At 40.4% G+C, this 15,959-nt stretch overlaps 1 protein-coding gene across 1 annotated transcript in view; it reads left to right on the forward strand.

The window, feature by feature from the left end:
• The window catches only part of ESR1 (estrogen receptor 1), a 210,954-nt gene that overhangs the window by 79,476 nt on the left and 115,519 nt on the right, over window positions 1-15,959 (forward strand). Inside the window, exon 4 of the mRNA XM_081093679.1 lies at window positions 15,320-15,655. Within this exon, the coding sequence (XP_080949805.1) occupies window positions 15,320-15,655 (336 nt within the window). The remainder of the gene's footprint in view (window positions 1-15,319; window positions 15,656-15,959) is intronic.

Below are 15,959 nucleotides of genomic sequence, written 5' to 3' on the forward strand. Positions count from 1 at the left end.
GCCAGCTGGTTTGCCCTGATGGGTGTCCTGGATCAGGGTGGGGGTCCCCACTGGCCTGCCTGGCCAGTCTGGGTGAGGGGCTGAGGGCTGTTTTCAGTGTGGGACTGAAGCTCCCAACTGCTCCTTTTTTTCTTTTTTAATTTTTTATTCTGGGCCAGCTTTAGCTCTGAGGCTTGGCTCCAGCTCTGAGGCCTCAGCTGCTGAAAGCAGGTATCTGGTTTGTTTCGGTTCTATAATCAAAACTCTGTATCAACTCCAGCTCTGAGATCCCAGCTCTCTGAACGCTGGTTTCTGGGGTTTTGTTTAGCTTCTATATATGTTACAATGTTTTTTAAACTGCAAGCTCAGAGGCCGGCAATGCAGGCAGGGAACGTTGCAGTCCTCCATCACTGAAGCAAGCAAGCCTCATGTTCAGTTTAAGCTGCCTGGCTGCCGGCCGCCATCTTGGCTGGCAGTTAATTTGCATATCGCCCTGATTAGCCAATGGGAAGGGTAGCGGTCGTATGCCAATTACCATGTTTCTCTTTTATTAGATAGGATTATACAGATTACAAATAGTACTTAAGCACTTTAATTTATATAGACTTTAGCCATAAAGAAGAGAGTGAATAAATGAATGAATGAATGAATGAATGAATAATTCTGGCAGGATAGGCAACAGAGGGGTACCAGCACTTAGCCCTGGGTAAGGCAATTATGGATAGTTTTTATTTTCTGCTTTCTTTTCTTCTCTGTATTTTCTGTTTTCAACATGTACATGAATTACTTATGAATACAATAAAAACCCAAGTTAGATATTATTTTTTTAAAATATATATTTTTATTGATTTCAGAGAGGAAGAGAGAGGGAAAGAGAGATAGAAACATCAATGATGAGAGAGAATCATTGATCAGCTGCCTCCTGCATGCCCCCTACTGGGGATCGAGCCTGCAACGTGGGCATGTGCCCTTGACCGGAATTGAACCAAGGACCCTTCAATCCTCAGGCTGATGCCAAACCAGTTAGGGCCCAACTTGGATATTCTTATATAAGTTTAGAGTCTCCTTCATTTCTTTCATTTTTAGGAAACTTCCTTTATGGCAGTGGTTCTCAACCTTCTGGCCCTTTAAATACAGTTCCTCATGTTGTGACTCAACCATAAAATTATTTTCGTTGCTACTTCATAACTGTAATGTTGCTACTGTTACGAATCGTAATGTAAATATTTGATATGCAGGATGGTCTTAGGCGACCGCTGTGAAAGGGTCGTTCGACCGCCAAAGGGGCCGCGACTCACAGGTTGAGAACCGTTGCTTTATGGTAATTATTTTTCTTTTTATATGTTTCTTCCTGTCTTTTAGTAGTGAGATTGACCAACTACCTTGCAATGCAACTGTGTACATTGTTATCATTGTACTTACCTGATAAATTTCACAACTGGTAATTAGTTTATTCCTCATTTGGTACTTAACTATATTTTAGGTGAACTCAGAAATATCATGGGAGTGAGCTTGTTTAATATTAACATCATAATGTTGGAATATCATTATTAAATGACAGATTTCTTGGGAATGAAAATGCTTGTTTTTTATATATGTGCTTTTTGATGATGGGAGGTGGCCTCCATTGCAAATGGCAAGAATACACGAAAGCCACTAACTATGTACTCTTTCGCCACCATGTTTAAAACCGACGCCCAGAAGGTCAGTGTGATTCACTCAGGAGGTACTTCATGAAGCTTTAGGGAAAAAGTTAACTTTTTAAAAATCCCTATTAGAATGCTTTCAATCCCTCTTGAAGGTCAGTGGGGGTAAATAGGGAACAAAGATTTCACAAACAATGAAAGCTTCCCAAACAATTGAGAAAAAATTGTTCTGAAACAATGAATTATGTCCCATTCTTTTATTTGAATGTGTTTTCTTAAGGTAATGACTGACAAAGAGTCTGATGATTTTATGTTTAAAGTGTTTTTTTTTCTCAGCAAGACATCCCACGACCATCAAGTTTCTTTTCAGAAGGCTTTTGTAACTGATCCATGGTCACCCATTCTGATTGCTTGCTCCACATCCACCGGGAGTACACACTGTTCCCCCCAAAATTGCAAAGTTGAAATATTTTTTTTATTTGGGCAACTTCTGCAATCAAGGTAATTCATCCTATCTTCAGAGAACACAATGGAAAAAGGCAGCCTAATCTCTGTGACCTTAAACTTCCCCTGAAACTTAGACACGGGTTAGCACAGCTGGTGAGAGCTTGGTGCTAATGACACCAAGGTCATGGGTTCTCTCCCATTACAAGGCCGTGAAACTCAAAGGAAAAACCCCACGGCTTTGGCACAGACTCCCTGAGACATCTGCTAGCCATTCAGGTGAATCATATGATAACTTAGGGCAGTGGTTCTCAACCTTCCTAACGCCGCAACCCTTTAATACAGTTCCTCATGTTGTGGTGACCCCCAATTTCATTGTTACAAATTGAACATAATTAAAGCATCATGGTTAATCACAAAAACAATATGTAATTATATATGTGTTTTCCGACGGTCTTAGGCGACCCCTGTGAAAGGGTCATTCGACCCCCAAAGGGGTCGCGACCCACAGGTTGAGAACTGCTGACTTAGGGAATCTCCAACTTGAGCTGGTTGTGGGACCAAGGAAGAGGGTCAACTGAAGATGGGAGATAGACCCTGAAATACCCAAGACCAGACACAGTGGAAGACAAGGAAATTTAAACGGGTTTCAGGAAGTGGGTGTCAATTCAAGACAGTGCATTGGAGGGGTGTAGGAAGGAAGACTGGGTTTAGCCACCAGGAGGGTTTTTAGATGGAGTCACTGCATGAGCCATGTCAGGATATCAGCCTAAGGCTTTTCTTTACGGTATTTTCAATAACTGTATTAGCCAGTTCACTTGCTATGGTTTCCTACTTCTTTCTTACACTTGGTAAGGTTTCCCCTCCCCTCTTTGTCTGTATCTTTCCGATGTTTCACTCTCCTATATGTGTATAGCTCCCGCTGGCAGTCTCTGAGAATCCACCAGAGGCCTCAGCACTGTGTGGTCTCCCTTGGTCACCTGCTCTGATTCTGGCAGGGCCTCCTTCCCCACTCACGGCTGCCTCCACCAGTGAAGTAAAATGAATACAGGGCTAGAAACCAGTCCTGGAAACATCTCTCCTCAGGCTCATTTACTGTTCTGATTTAGAGAGAGCAATACTGCTTGCATTGCTCCTCCTCAAATCAATTAGATTAGACTCCCTGGGGTGCATCCCAGGATTGTTTCCAAACGCCCTAGCTGATTCTAATGTGCACCCAGAGTTGAGTCCTGCCCCGATGGCTGCTACCTGTCATCCCTGAGCACTGTTACACATCATCCGATGTTACTTAGTCATTGCACATTAGTCTACTGCATGGCCCTATAGGTAGCCACTAGCCACTGTGGCCATTTAAACTTGAATTAAAATTAAGTAATATTATAACTACAGCTCCTCAGTTGCTCCAGCCACATCCCACCAGGGGTTAGTAGCTAACATATTGGACAGCCCAGCTAGGGAACATTTCCATCACCAGAGAATTCCACTGAGCTCTGTTAACAATCAGGAAGCATCACGTTGGAGTGGCAAATCCATAGCATTCTGTGTGGTTGGTAGATGCTACACTGCATCCCCTGTAACATTTGAAAATTCCTTTATGAATCCCTTAATTTTTAAATTCAGTTGAAATGAGTTTTGGTTAAATTCAGTGGACTGATTTAATTTTATATGATTTGCTCAGCCTACCTGTGTTTAAGCTATCTCCCTTGTTAGAGTGTTAAGTGTCTCACTCAATCCATAGTGTTTTGTTGTGTGAGCCATTTAAAAACAATGTAATCGTGGAGATTATCCCCTCTGAAATCTATATTGTTTTATGGAAGAGGTGAACAGCTGGTGAAAATAGTCCCAAGGTTTCTAATCCCACAAAGGAAAACAGGGTGTCAGTCACTGCTTTGCACCATGACATTTGTGAAATCCAGGGAGGGACAGATCTCCTGCGCTAATAACACGTCCATATAAACGTCCTTGCAGAGCCTTATGAGAACAGGGACGTTAGGAGTGGGAGAAGATAGACCTTAATGTCATTTCCACTTACTAAAAAGCTATAAGTAGCCATTTTACTAGCTGAGTATCTATATATATAAAAGCTTAAGCGACGGTTTGACCGTCTCACTGTCTGACCGGTAGCTATAATGCACACTGACCACCAAGGGGCAGACACTCAACTCAGGAGCTGCCGGAGCTGTGGTGACTTGGTAGCTGCAGTTCTCAGGTGATGCACCTGGAACCAGAGAGGAGGGAGCCCGCTTCCGGGGTGTGTCACCTGAGAATCACCCTCTTGTAATCCAGGATCCCTTGGGGGATGTTAGAGAGCTGGTTTCGGCCCAATCCCCACAGGCCAGGCTGAGGGACCACACTGGTCTCCACCGGTGTCACTGGGCCTCCAGTTTACTGATAAAAAGCTAAAAGTAGTCATTTAACTAGCTGAGTATTTACTGACTTTTGGTGAGAATCACGTTCTGAAATAACTTGTAATCTCATTCATCACACTCTGCCTCTATGCACACAATGGTGTGGATTTTCACCGGCACCTAGTATTTCACTTCACATGCTCTCCTGCTATTCTGAATAGTTTTATTAAGTCCTGCCCCCACATGTACACAGAATCCATCAGTCTATTAATGGGACTCATTATGCTCATTTGTTTTTGCCAAGAACTACTGAAAATGATCCCAAATGACTATGTAATTATAATTAAGATTTCGTGGATGCATACACTTTATTTTTAACATGTTCAGTCTGTTAAGTTTCACCTATTTCAAATAATGACAATTACAGTTACAAAGAAGAATTATTAAGATAACTAATATCTTTGGCATAGAAGCTAGTTATTGTATTTAATAATTATAATGATTAATTCATAACATAGAGATAGTAACTCTAGGAAGCTTATTCTATTAGAATTCCTAAGAAGATTAAATAGAACAACTTATTCTGATAAGACCTGGTAACCAAAATGATCTTTTTTTCCCCTTTCATTTTAGTCCGCATATCTTTAGTTTTAATTATGTTCTCCAAAATATGGCTATGATATTTCAGTTTTTGTGAAATTGTAATATTATAAAATAGAATAACACATATTAGTCCTTTTTTTAACTTACTAACCCTAAAATGATACATCTCCCTAAATTACCATAATATTCTTTTAGCAATGGGGTCCTTAGTTCAAAAATGATTCCTTTAAAAAGTTGTGACAATCTTATAATTTTCAAAGTAGCATTTTTAACCCCCTTGCCCCATTATTTTTCTTTTTTCCATTTAGGACCTTTCATCAAACTTAAAATTTTCTTTCGTCTACTACATGTCGTCTTTATATTCTTTCTCCCTGAAAAATAAACATTGAGTTTCAGCAGCTCTGTGTTCTATTCATTCTCTTTAAAATCATGGGGAAAATAATTGTCATTCCCTTACCCCTGTCTCCAATTCTCTCATCGTTTTCAGTGGGCCAGTTTTCTTACTTTTCTCCTGTCCACTGTAAGGCACTTTTTACTCTGCTCCATTCCCTGCAATTTAGGGTTTACAATTTCTTTGAGCTTCTCAAGTTATCCTTTGTGCTCGTGTCTACTTTTTCATTAAAAGAAGACTTCAGTCTTCTTTTGACTTTGCCATCTATATATTGCCATATTTGAAACCTATCTGCCTATTGAGTACAACGAACCATCCATCCTGCTTAATGATGCCAAATGTGTGACTTCTGAATGAGTTAAAAATCATCATGCACGGTGAAAGGAGTTGCTAGCATGTTCAGATTACTGTGTTATGTACAATGAAGCTGATGTGAAATCGCTCATAATGAACATAATATCAAGAAATAATGACAGGATCCTGCATATCCTGTGCCCTGGGTCAACAAGCCCATAAGGCAAATCACCATTTTATTAGAAATGTGACAAATCATGCGAGTAGTGGGGATAGTACATCAGGGGAAAGGGCATGGGCGTTGGGATTAGCAGTGTTGAGTTCTAATTTCTGTCCCCAGTTGTGTGGCTCGGGGCTAAGCCACGTTACCTCCTCCAGCCTTTCATTTATAAAATGCGATTTACTATCTTAGATGTTTCACTGAAATGATGTGCAAATCATTCTCCACATTATACAGGACAACAGGCCTCCATGGAGATACTGCTCGCCTTCGGCTTTGCCTTTAGGGCAGGACAGGTGAACTTCGGCCTACATATAGCCATTTCAACAAGAGAACGCTTTTCTCTTTTGGGGGGTGATGGGTATTTATTTTTAAAAACTTCATTAGAGACTGGCTGGAGTGGCTCAGTGGTTGAGCATCAACCTATGGACCAGGAGGTCACGGTTCCATTCCCAGTCAAGGCACATGCCTGGGTTGTGGGCTTGATCCCCAGTGTGGAGCATGCAGGAGACAGCTGATCAATGATTCTTTCTCATCATTGATGTTGCTCTCTCTCTCTCCCTCTCCCTTCCTCTTTGAAATTGGTAAAATATACATTTAAAAAAACCCCACAAAAATATTTATTATTACTGTCCCTTCCCCCCCTTTGCCCACTTCCTCCAGGCCCCCAACCCCCTTCCTCTCACCGTCTGTGTGTCATGCATATATGTTCTTTGCCTAGTCCCTTCACTTTCTTCCAACCCCCACTCTTCCCTCCCCTCTGACAGTTGTCAGTCTGATCTATGTATCTAAGCCTCTGTTTCTCTTTTGTTCGTCAGTTCATTTTTTTATTATTATTGCATAAATATGCTACTCAGGTAGCTAGCCAAGCTTGCCTTCACATCATCTACTAACGAAAACCTCAGTATCATCTCTAAGGAACATATTGGATTGACTATCCCATCGAATAAACTCCCAACTAAAGATTCTTTCTAGTTTTTATAAGATTTCTAATTCAGTTACAAAGCAAGTCCATCCCCTTGCTTGTAATGACTTCTACCCTTTCCACATCAGGCAATTCAGGCAGTTTTCATGAACGCCATGATTACACAGCCTTTTTCTGAAGGCGGGAGGCCTGAGAAACTGGGGAATCCCTAGGAATAAACCTAAAAACCCAGGTGTTCAGCTCTCCTAGCTTCTTTCGGAATTGGATCGAAGCCCTGCCCATTGAAACAGGATGTTTTCAGATTGTTTGTTGGAGACCTATCATCACAATAACAATATGCTTTCTAGACCATCACCATTTCCAAAAATGTAATCATATTGAAAGAGATAGACACCTATCAATTGCCAAGAATTTTATTTATTTTTTTAAAATATATTTTTATTGATTTCAAAGAGGAAGGGAAAGGAGAGAGAGAGAAACATCAGTGATGAGGGAGAATCATTGATCGGCTGCCTCCTGCACACCCCACACTGGGCATGGAACCTGCAACCAGGGCATGTCTCCTGATCGGGAATTGAACTGTGACCTCCTTGTTCATAGGTCAATGCTCAACCACTGAGCCACTGCGGCCAGGGAATTGTCAAGAATTTTAAAAAATAATCAGGTTGGTATGTATGTGGCACTGGACTTCCTGGAAAGGGGCAAAAGCCTGCCTGTGTTTTCTCCCCATAAGCGAAAGCAAGCTCTGGGGAAGTCCGCCCACCAAGAAAGCTTGGACTCTGCTTCTCAATGTTTCATCTGGATCTCCCTTTGGGGCATACACTAGTTATAATTTTGTGAACTGTAATTAAAGTCGAAGAAGTTTTCCTGAAATTACAGCAATAGGAGCATTTTTTTTCCTTTTGGGCTGCAGTCTTCATTCTGATTCTCAATCCTTTATTCTAACTTCTGACATCGACGAAACATGAACAGAATGAATGGCTTTTAAAAATGGATGCAGGTGCAATAAGTGCAAGGCCAGGAAAGCGCATAATCATTTTTTCTTTTCTGTGTCGATGAGGTTTTTTTTTTTCTTAATCCCTTCACCTTTTTCCTCCAACCCCTCTCCCCTCTGACTGTTAGTCTGTTCTCTGTGAATTTGAGTCTGTTTCTACTTTGTTTGTTAGTTTATTTTCATTAGATTCCACATATAATGTGAAATCATATGATATGGTACTTGTCTTTCTATGACTAGCTTATTTAAGTTAGTATTTAACTTAGCATAATACTCTCTAGGTCCCTCCATGCTGTCACCAAAGGGAAATTTTTCTTTCTTTCTTTCTTTCTTTCTTTCTTTCTTTCTTTCTTTCTTTCTTTCTTTCTTTCTTTCTTTCTTTCTTTCTTTCTTTCTTTCTTCCTGAAGGTACTAGGACTTCAAAAAAATAAAATGATGGCATGAACCTCATTCTGTAAATGTAACTTATGATTGGACAGTTAGCCCTGCCTGATACATTGCTAAGTCTTGAACTGTTTTCACAGATTTTTAAAAGGTCACCCATGCAGCTCATCTAGGTTTGAGAGTGTTCTGGCCACTTATTTTGGAGATTCGTCTGCTCCCCTATGTTAGCGATCACTGACATCAACTTTTGTACTTTGACCCCAGGCTTCTTTCTTTCTGTCTCGCTCTTTCCCTCTCTCCAGCAGTAAAATCTAGGTTTGTATAGGAAACCAGTAGCTAGGTCAGGTTGCTAAGTGTCTGCCCATTGAAGGACATGTGCTCTGGAGCAGCATAAACTTAGCATTTGACATTTGATAACCCGGCTTGCTTAAGATATTTGCAATACAATTTCAGCCCCAGCAGCTGTAAGCAGAGGACCCAGTGGGTACCTGGTGAAGTCAACACATGTGGACAGGCCGCGTGCATCGAGAGGCATTAGTTTTTTTTTTTTTTTTAAGTCGATAAGAACTTGTAAGACTGAGTAATGGAATTCAAATGAGATGGGGCGAGAGATCTGGCATTCAGGAATAAATCACAGTATAATATATCTGCTACTTTGTTTGGATTGAAGGAGGAGTTGCTAACACTGAAATATAGTCAGAGAAAAGGAAAATGGAGATTCTGTAGAGAGGCTGGCCCTGGGATAGCGCTGCTGCCCTCAGTGGAGTGCTGTCTTCTTTGAAAGGCGCTGATTCAATTCACTGCATAAAGCATTCGTTGATCATTACTTCAGAAAGCAAATTTATTTACAAGGCACAGCATTAAGTCTATGGGGAAGTACAAAGAACTAGGCATAGCCTTATCATTGAGAAACAAAATTGAGGCTTGTTTCAGAGAGGAATTTTCTGGAACGGGGCAACAGGGAACTCCTTAGGTGTAGCATGGTGAGATAGAATTGGGCCTGATGAGCTATTTCCTTTTGCTGAGCTCTCTTAAAATAGGGTCAAACTTTGTCATCATTGAGGCTTTTGATAATTCTTAATTTCATCATTCTCTAGTCTTAGAACTTGTTCAGAGTGATATTTTATGAAAGGAGCCCCGGTGATTTGTACTAGCCACCAGGATAAATTTATCATGTAACATCTATTTATTGAGCCCCTAATTGGCCCAGCACTGGGTTTTGGGGTTATAGGGCATATTCAGAGGTCTCTCATATACTTAAGGTGGCAAACTTCAAAAAGGAGAGTCTATAAAAAGGAATACCCCCTTGTAAGCCCTGAGAAACATGACAGGCACCCACTTGAGGATTTGCTAAAACTCCTGCTGGGATGAACTTGCTTGTGACCCAATTTTGGGACTGTTGGATGATGACTGTCCCACTGGCAGGCACTTCTGTCCAAGAGAATGTAATTGGGTGTTGGTGACTCAAGCAAGGGTGGGAAGACTCATCCATATCCACATCAGAGACAACAGGCACTTTATTTATCTCCAACTCTTCACCAAGCAGCATGCAACAAAGAAAAGACCCCTGGGGAGGCAGGGAGACCAACTGTTTCTTTTACAGGTTAGAGAAGGAAACCGGTGAATCTGAGTTGCAGAGCTGCTAAGGAATGGAGAAAAGAGAGAGAGAGAGTCCCAGGCTGAGCCCTGGTGTCTTATTTATTCCTTTGACTACAGAATGCCTGCCAGCAGGAGACTCATCACTAAGATATTACAGGGGAATTGAGCCAGGGAAGAAAAATAAGGATTGCTTTTCTCTTCACCCCATAAATTTTGTTATTAATAAATGAGATTCTTATGGAACAGACTGCTGCAGCTGTCTCCAGAAGCAAGGTTTTATTAGCATTTTTATTAAAATGCACAGTAGTTTTAAGAGTGAATGTTATACTTTTAAATCAAAAAGTATGTTATTGAGAACACATGTGGGTTGTGACTTACCCTCTTACTTGATTTGGACCTTGACTCTTGGCTTTTTGTTGCTGGGATAAGGCAGCGTGGTTGGACATGTAGCTAAAGGCGTGGTAATCTGTGATCGATTTCCCCTCCCTGCCTAGACTTCTGGGAAAATTACAAAACACTGCGCTCTTATAGGAAGGCTATCTCTTTGGTTGCTTTAGCTTCCACAAGGGACATTAAAAAACAAACAGCAGAGCAACAAGTCAGAATAGAAACAATGCAGTCCCTTTTAAAATTAAATTTGAGACAAATATCATTAAAATCCTATAAATAAAAGCCTAATATGCTAAGTGTCTGACCGTTCATTCGACCGTTTAACCAGTTACTATGATGTGCACTGACCACCAGGGGGCAGATGCTCTGACCAATAGGTTAGCTTGCTGCTGGGGTCCAGCCCATTGGGACTGGGTGAGATGGGCCGGACATGCCCTGGAGCCCTTCCCGCTCCCGATCATGCACCAGTGGGGTCCCTAGGTCTGGCCTGCATCCTCTCACAATCCAGGACCCCTCGAGGAATGTCCACAGGCCAGGTTGAGGGACCCCACCAGTGCACGAATCCGTGCACCAGGCCTCTAGTAAATTTTAAATTTCCAATGTGATTTGGCGAAGAGAGAGATTAATATGGTCCACGAACTTGCTTTGCAGAAGAATTTATCTAAAAAACAGTAACTTTTATGGGTCTTGTTTTCCTGAAAATAAAATACATGCTGACTTCAGAGAATAATCATTATGTTATTTTGCAGTTGTGTTTTTCGAGTGCTTTTTGGTCAGACAGCATCAGCTCAACAGGGCAGATGGAGACTTGGGTTGTTGTGAACATGTGGGCACATGTTCTATGATGGAACATGCATGACCAGGCAGGGCTGACAGCATTTTAATTGAGTTTGCTTCAGTTGTGCTGCTGCAACTGTTCTCTTCCATCATTCCCCATTGTCACAGCAAATGAGAACTTAGCTCTGGGGCCTGAGATGAAGGAGAGCCCTAACTGGGCTTGCATAACGTGATTGGCCACAATGGTGGGCCTTAGTATGACCGGAGTTGACTATTAAAAACTGTTTCTGGCCCAGTCAGTGTGGCTCAGTGGTTGAGCATTGACCCATGAACCATGAGGTTTCAGTTCAATTCCCAGGCAGGGCACATGCCTGGTTTGCAGCCTTGATCCCCAGTGAGGGGCTGTGCAGGAGGCAGCCGGTCAATGATTCTCATTATTGATGTTTCTCTCTCATTATTGATCTCTCTCTCTCTCTCTCTCTCTCTCCCTTCCTCTCTGAAATTAGTAAAAAAAAATATATATTTTAAAAAACTCACAAAAACCAAAAAACCCTGCTTCCTTATATTAAATTCTAACTACTTATTCCCCAATCCTAATACAAACACACATATATAAACATAGCCTTAACCACACCACCTCTGATATCCCCATAGGACACTAAGCATCTTCAGACCTTGCTAAACAACTCCTGCTGTAGGCTAAGAAAGTCTTGGAAGGATTTAGACAATACAGGATAAAATGGGTGTATAATGGAGATTAATCAATTGGAAGTTAATTGGATTGGAAGGGAGATCAAAGGTAGGCAAGGAGACAAATTAGGGGCAGTGGCACTGATGCTGGCAAGAAGGGTTAGGGTGAGAACTAGGGTGGTGGCGGGAATAGACATGTGAAGAAATCCTAGGTTGTGTTGATTTTTTGGGATTGAAAGAGGAAAGGAAAGAGCATTAAGTAAAATGAACTGGATAATTCATAGTCCTCTTGACCTGATACACTTGGAGACAATGAGAATATTAATAATAATCAATAGTGACATATTTCACCTATGTTCAAATTTCTTTTACTGTCCTTGGTGTGACCTTGGGCTTGGTAGTTATTCTAAACTTCTTTACTTGGCTAAGTGGGGGGACAATAACAGTTCCGGCCTTATAGGATTCACTAGTGTTTGAAGAGGTAACATTGGAACTGATGCCGGGAAATTCCTTGAAGCAAGTTTTATTAGTTCTTGTCTTTATTTAATTCTCAACTAATCAGGACTACTGTTTCCTTCAACAATGTTGAATTAAAGGCTTCTAGTGTATCACTTTGGTTTTTTAATACCCCGTGAATAATGTGGAATTATTGAGAAACAAAACAAAGATTATTATGCAAATGTTTGAAATATTTAACATTACATTAAAGTAGTCTTGGGAACTGGAAAAATAACTACTGAAGTTGTACTAGCATTTTTGTAGAGGCACAGAGTATGAAGAAGAAAAAAAGAAAATTTAAAAAGTAGAATGTATTAGAAGCAAATCATCCAATGAATTCTATTAAGTAATGAATATTCAGATAGTATATTAATTTTTCTTGAGATACAATAGCCAAGCCAAAGAATTTAAAGAATTTAAAAAAAAAAAAGGAATGATGAGATGAACTCTAAAATTGTGTTTCAGAATACCTGGTTTGACGCAGTAAGACAGATCTTCTTATTTTAGGCTCAGAACATAATTGTTTAAGCAGTTGATATGTCTTCATCTCCTTTCTCCTTGCCAGGACTCAGTCCCTGGCATGACTCCCAAATTCCAGACAGATTGGGAATAATATAATAATAGTGGTATTAAATTATAATAATATAATAATTTTGGTGTTAAATTACAGAAAGCACCCTGCCCTGTGCATCACTTCTCTCCCTTTCATTCTCAGTCCAGTTGCCTGTGTTTATTAGTTTAATAAAATTCCCTTAAGCTGACACTTCCCAGTGGATTAGAACCATGCAGATTCACACCGATGCTCCTAAATAGAGGTTCTATCCTCAGCTTCTCCAAATCCTTGCAGCAGCATGACAAGGATATTAGAGAAGGCTTAACCCAAGGGGATACGAGGAAAACTGGTGGCATTTCACACTTATGTTGGGCTTGTTGGATGACAGATGTTTTTTTTTCAATCTCTCATATGAAACCAGTGGGTGATCCTTGAATTATCATAAACTTAAAGTTTTAAAAGAAATTTGCTTTGACGCCAGTATTTACTCAGTGACACAACTTGAGAACTAATAATGTGTGTACACTAGCATATCCATTGCATGGCAGCTGTGTTGTGTTGCTGAATAGTTTACTCGACTCTTCTAGAAAATGACATTTTCATGTCTTGAATGACAATACATCTTGTTTATATGGCATTACATCAGCCAAAAAATGCTGTTGGCTACAAATAAATGTCTTGACCGTCAAGAGCCTGCCTGTTTAATGTTCGCCGCATTTAAGCTAATTGTTTTTTTTCCCCTTTGCTCTGGGAACTGGTAGTTTGGTGTTTTTTGTTTTTTTGTTGTTTTTTTCACTGATAGGTAAAATGAGTTAGATAAAGGGGAGTGAGCTTAAGTAAAATACATATCCATTTGTGTCCCTGCTCTACAAATAATACTGGAAAATATCTGGTAGGGAGCAGAGAATGACTTTTTAATTTTATCTTTGAATTTTAATTATGCATGCCATTTTTATATCCCATGTCTTTATGTAACTAAGAAGGAAGACATAGGTTCTGATCAGCCACTCTCATTTAACCTCGGCTAAAATAGAAGTTGAGTCATCTTTCACCTTCTCCTCAATTCCAGTTCAATTTGCTTTGAATTACTATAAAATATTTGTGCAATGATGTCACTGGTAATGACACTGGTATGTTACTGCATCTGCCAGTATAATCACATGAGTTTTCCCCTTCATTTTGTTCATGTGGTGTATCACAGTGGTTGGCTGTGTATGTTGTACCTTCCTTGTACTCCTGGAGTGAATCCACTTGATCATGATGTGTTATCTTTTTAATGTGTTGCTATATTTGATTTGTTCTGTATTCCTCAGAGATATTGGTCTGGGGTGTGTGTGTGTGTGTGTGTGTGTGTGTGTGTGTGTGTGTGTGGTTTCTGCCAGGTTTTGGTATCCGGGTTATGTTGGTTGACCTCATAAAATGTGTTAGGAATTAGTGCCTCTTCTTCATTTTTTTTGGAAGAATTTGAGAAAGGTTAGTATTAAGTCTTCTTTGAATGTTTGGTAGAATTCACTAGTGAAGCCAGCTGCTCTTGTACTTTTACTTTTTGGGAGGTTTTGGATAATTGTTTCAATTTTCTCACTGTTGATCTTTCTATTTAGATTTTCCAGTTCTTCATGATTCAGTCTAGGAAGGTTATATATCTCTAGGAACTTATCCATTTCTTCTCGGTTATTGAATTTGGGGGCCTATATTCTTGCATGGAATTCTTGTATGATCCTTGGTACATCTGTGTTGTCTGTGGTAACTTCTCCTCTTTCATCTCTGCTTTTGTTTGAGTCTTTTCTCTTATTCCCTTAGTGAGTCTAGCCAGAGGTTTATCAATTTTTACTAATCTTTTCAACTAGTCTCTGTTGCTTTAATTTATTATTAAAGAATATTCATAGCAGAAGCAGTGTTTGACGCTAAACTATATTACAAGGATAACTAATTATAATTTTATTACATTTATTTTTGTTAATCTTCACTCCAGGATATTTTTCTATTGATTTTTAGGGAGAGTGGAAGAGAGAGGGAAAGACAGAGAGAAACACTGATGTGAGAAAAACTCATCGGTTGCCTCCTGTAAGAGCCCCAACTGTGGCCCTAGGCCGGGGAGGAGCCTGCAACCAAGGTAGATGCCTTTGAATGGAATTGAACCTGGGACCCTTTGTTCCACAGGTCGATGCTCTAGCTACTGAGCCAAACTGGCCAGGGCTATAATTCTGTTCTTTTCATAGCATCTATTACACACACACAGACACACACACACACACACACACATACACACACACACACGGTTTGTCTGAGCCAACTTGTACTGGTTCACAAAAACCTGTTGTTCAGTTTTCAGGAGTTTTGTAAGCTGCTTGATGTCAGATAAGTAGCTTGAAATTTGCCATGGTAGGAGTATTTATACAATGGAAACTAGTGAATGCTACCAATCAAAGCCTTTAAAATTTTTTCTTGAACAGCTGGTTGTCAAACACTTACCAGCATATCTGTACCTCAAGGTATTTCTTCAAATAGAATTAAGGGTTATTAGCATAGTACGAAAGTTTACATGATAAAAAGAATAAGCTGTTTTATATTTCTGTGTTCTCAGGGTTACGGAAAGACCGAAGAGGAGGGAGAATGTTGAAACACAAGCGCCAGAGGGACGATGGGGAGAGCAGGAATGACGCGGGGTCCTCTGGAGACATGAGAGCCGCCAGCCTTTGGCCGAGCCCTCTCTTGATTAAGCACACGAAGAAAAACAGCCCTGCCTTATCGCTGACAGCCGACCAGATGGTCAGTGCCTTGATGGAGGCTGAGCCCCCCATCATCTATTCTGAGTACGATCCTAGCAGACCCTTCAGTGAAGCTTCGATGATGGGCTTGCTGACCAACCTCGCCGACAGGGAGCTGGTTCACATGATTAACTGGGCAAAGAGGGTGCCAGGTAAGAACACTGAGATGGACTTTTTATTTTTTGCAAGTCAATAACCACGCATTTATGAACCAGCTGCGATGTCATAGGAGAGAGCAGTAGCGGGAAACAATACCTTGTTGTCTAATTGGTTTCAAGGTTACATCAGAATTTGTTAAGTTTTAGTGTCAGCACACTGTAATTCTCCTGGAAATTATGAAATAATGTTTTAAAAATATAGACGGTGAGAGTACTTAACCTGACATTATATTTAACCCATGTTAAAATTCACCAAAAAATGTGGAGTGGACACATAATAAATGCAGTTAATATTATA

Source organism: Myotis nattereri (assembly GCF_964212035.1).
Source record: "Myotis nattereri genome assembly, chromosome: 6".
Taxonomy (NCBI): Eukaryota; Metazoa; Chordata; class Mammalia; order Chiroptera; family Vespertilionidae; genus Myotis; species Myotis nattereri.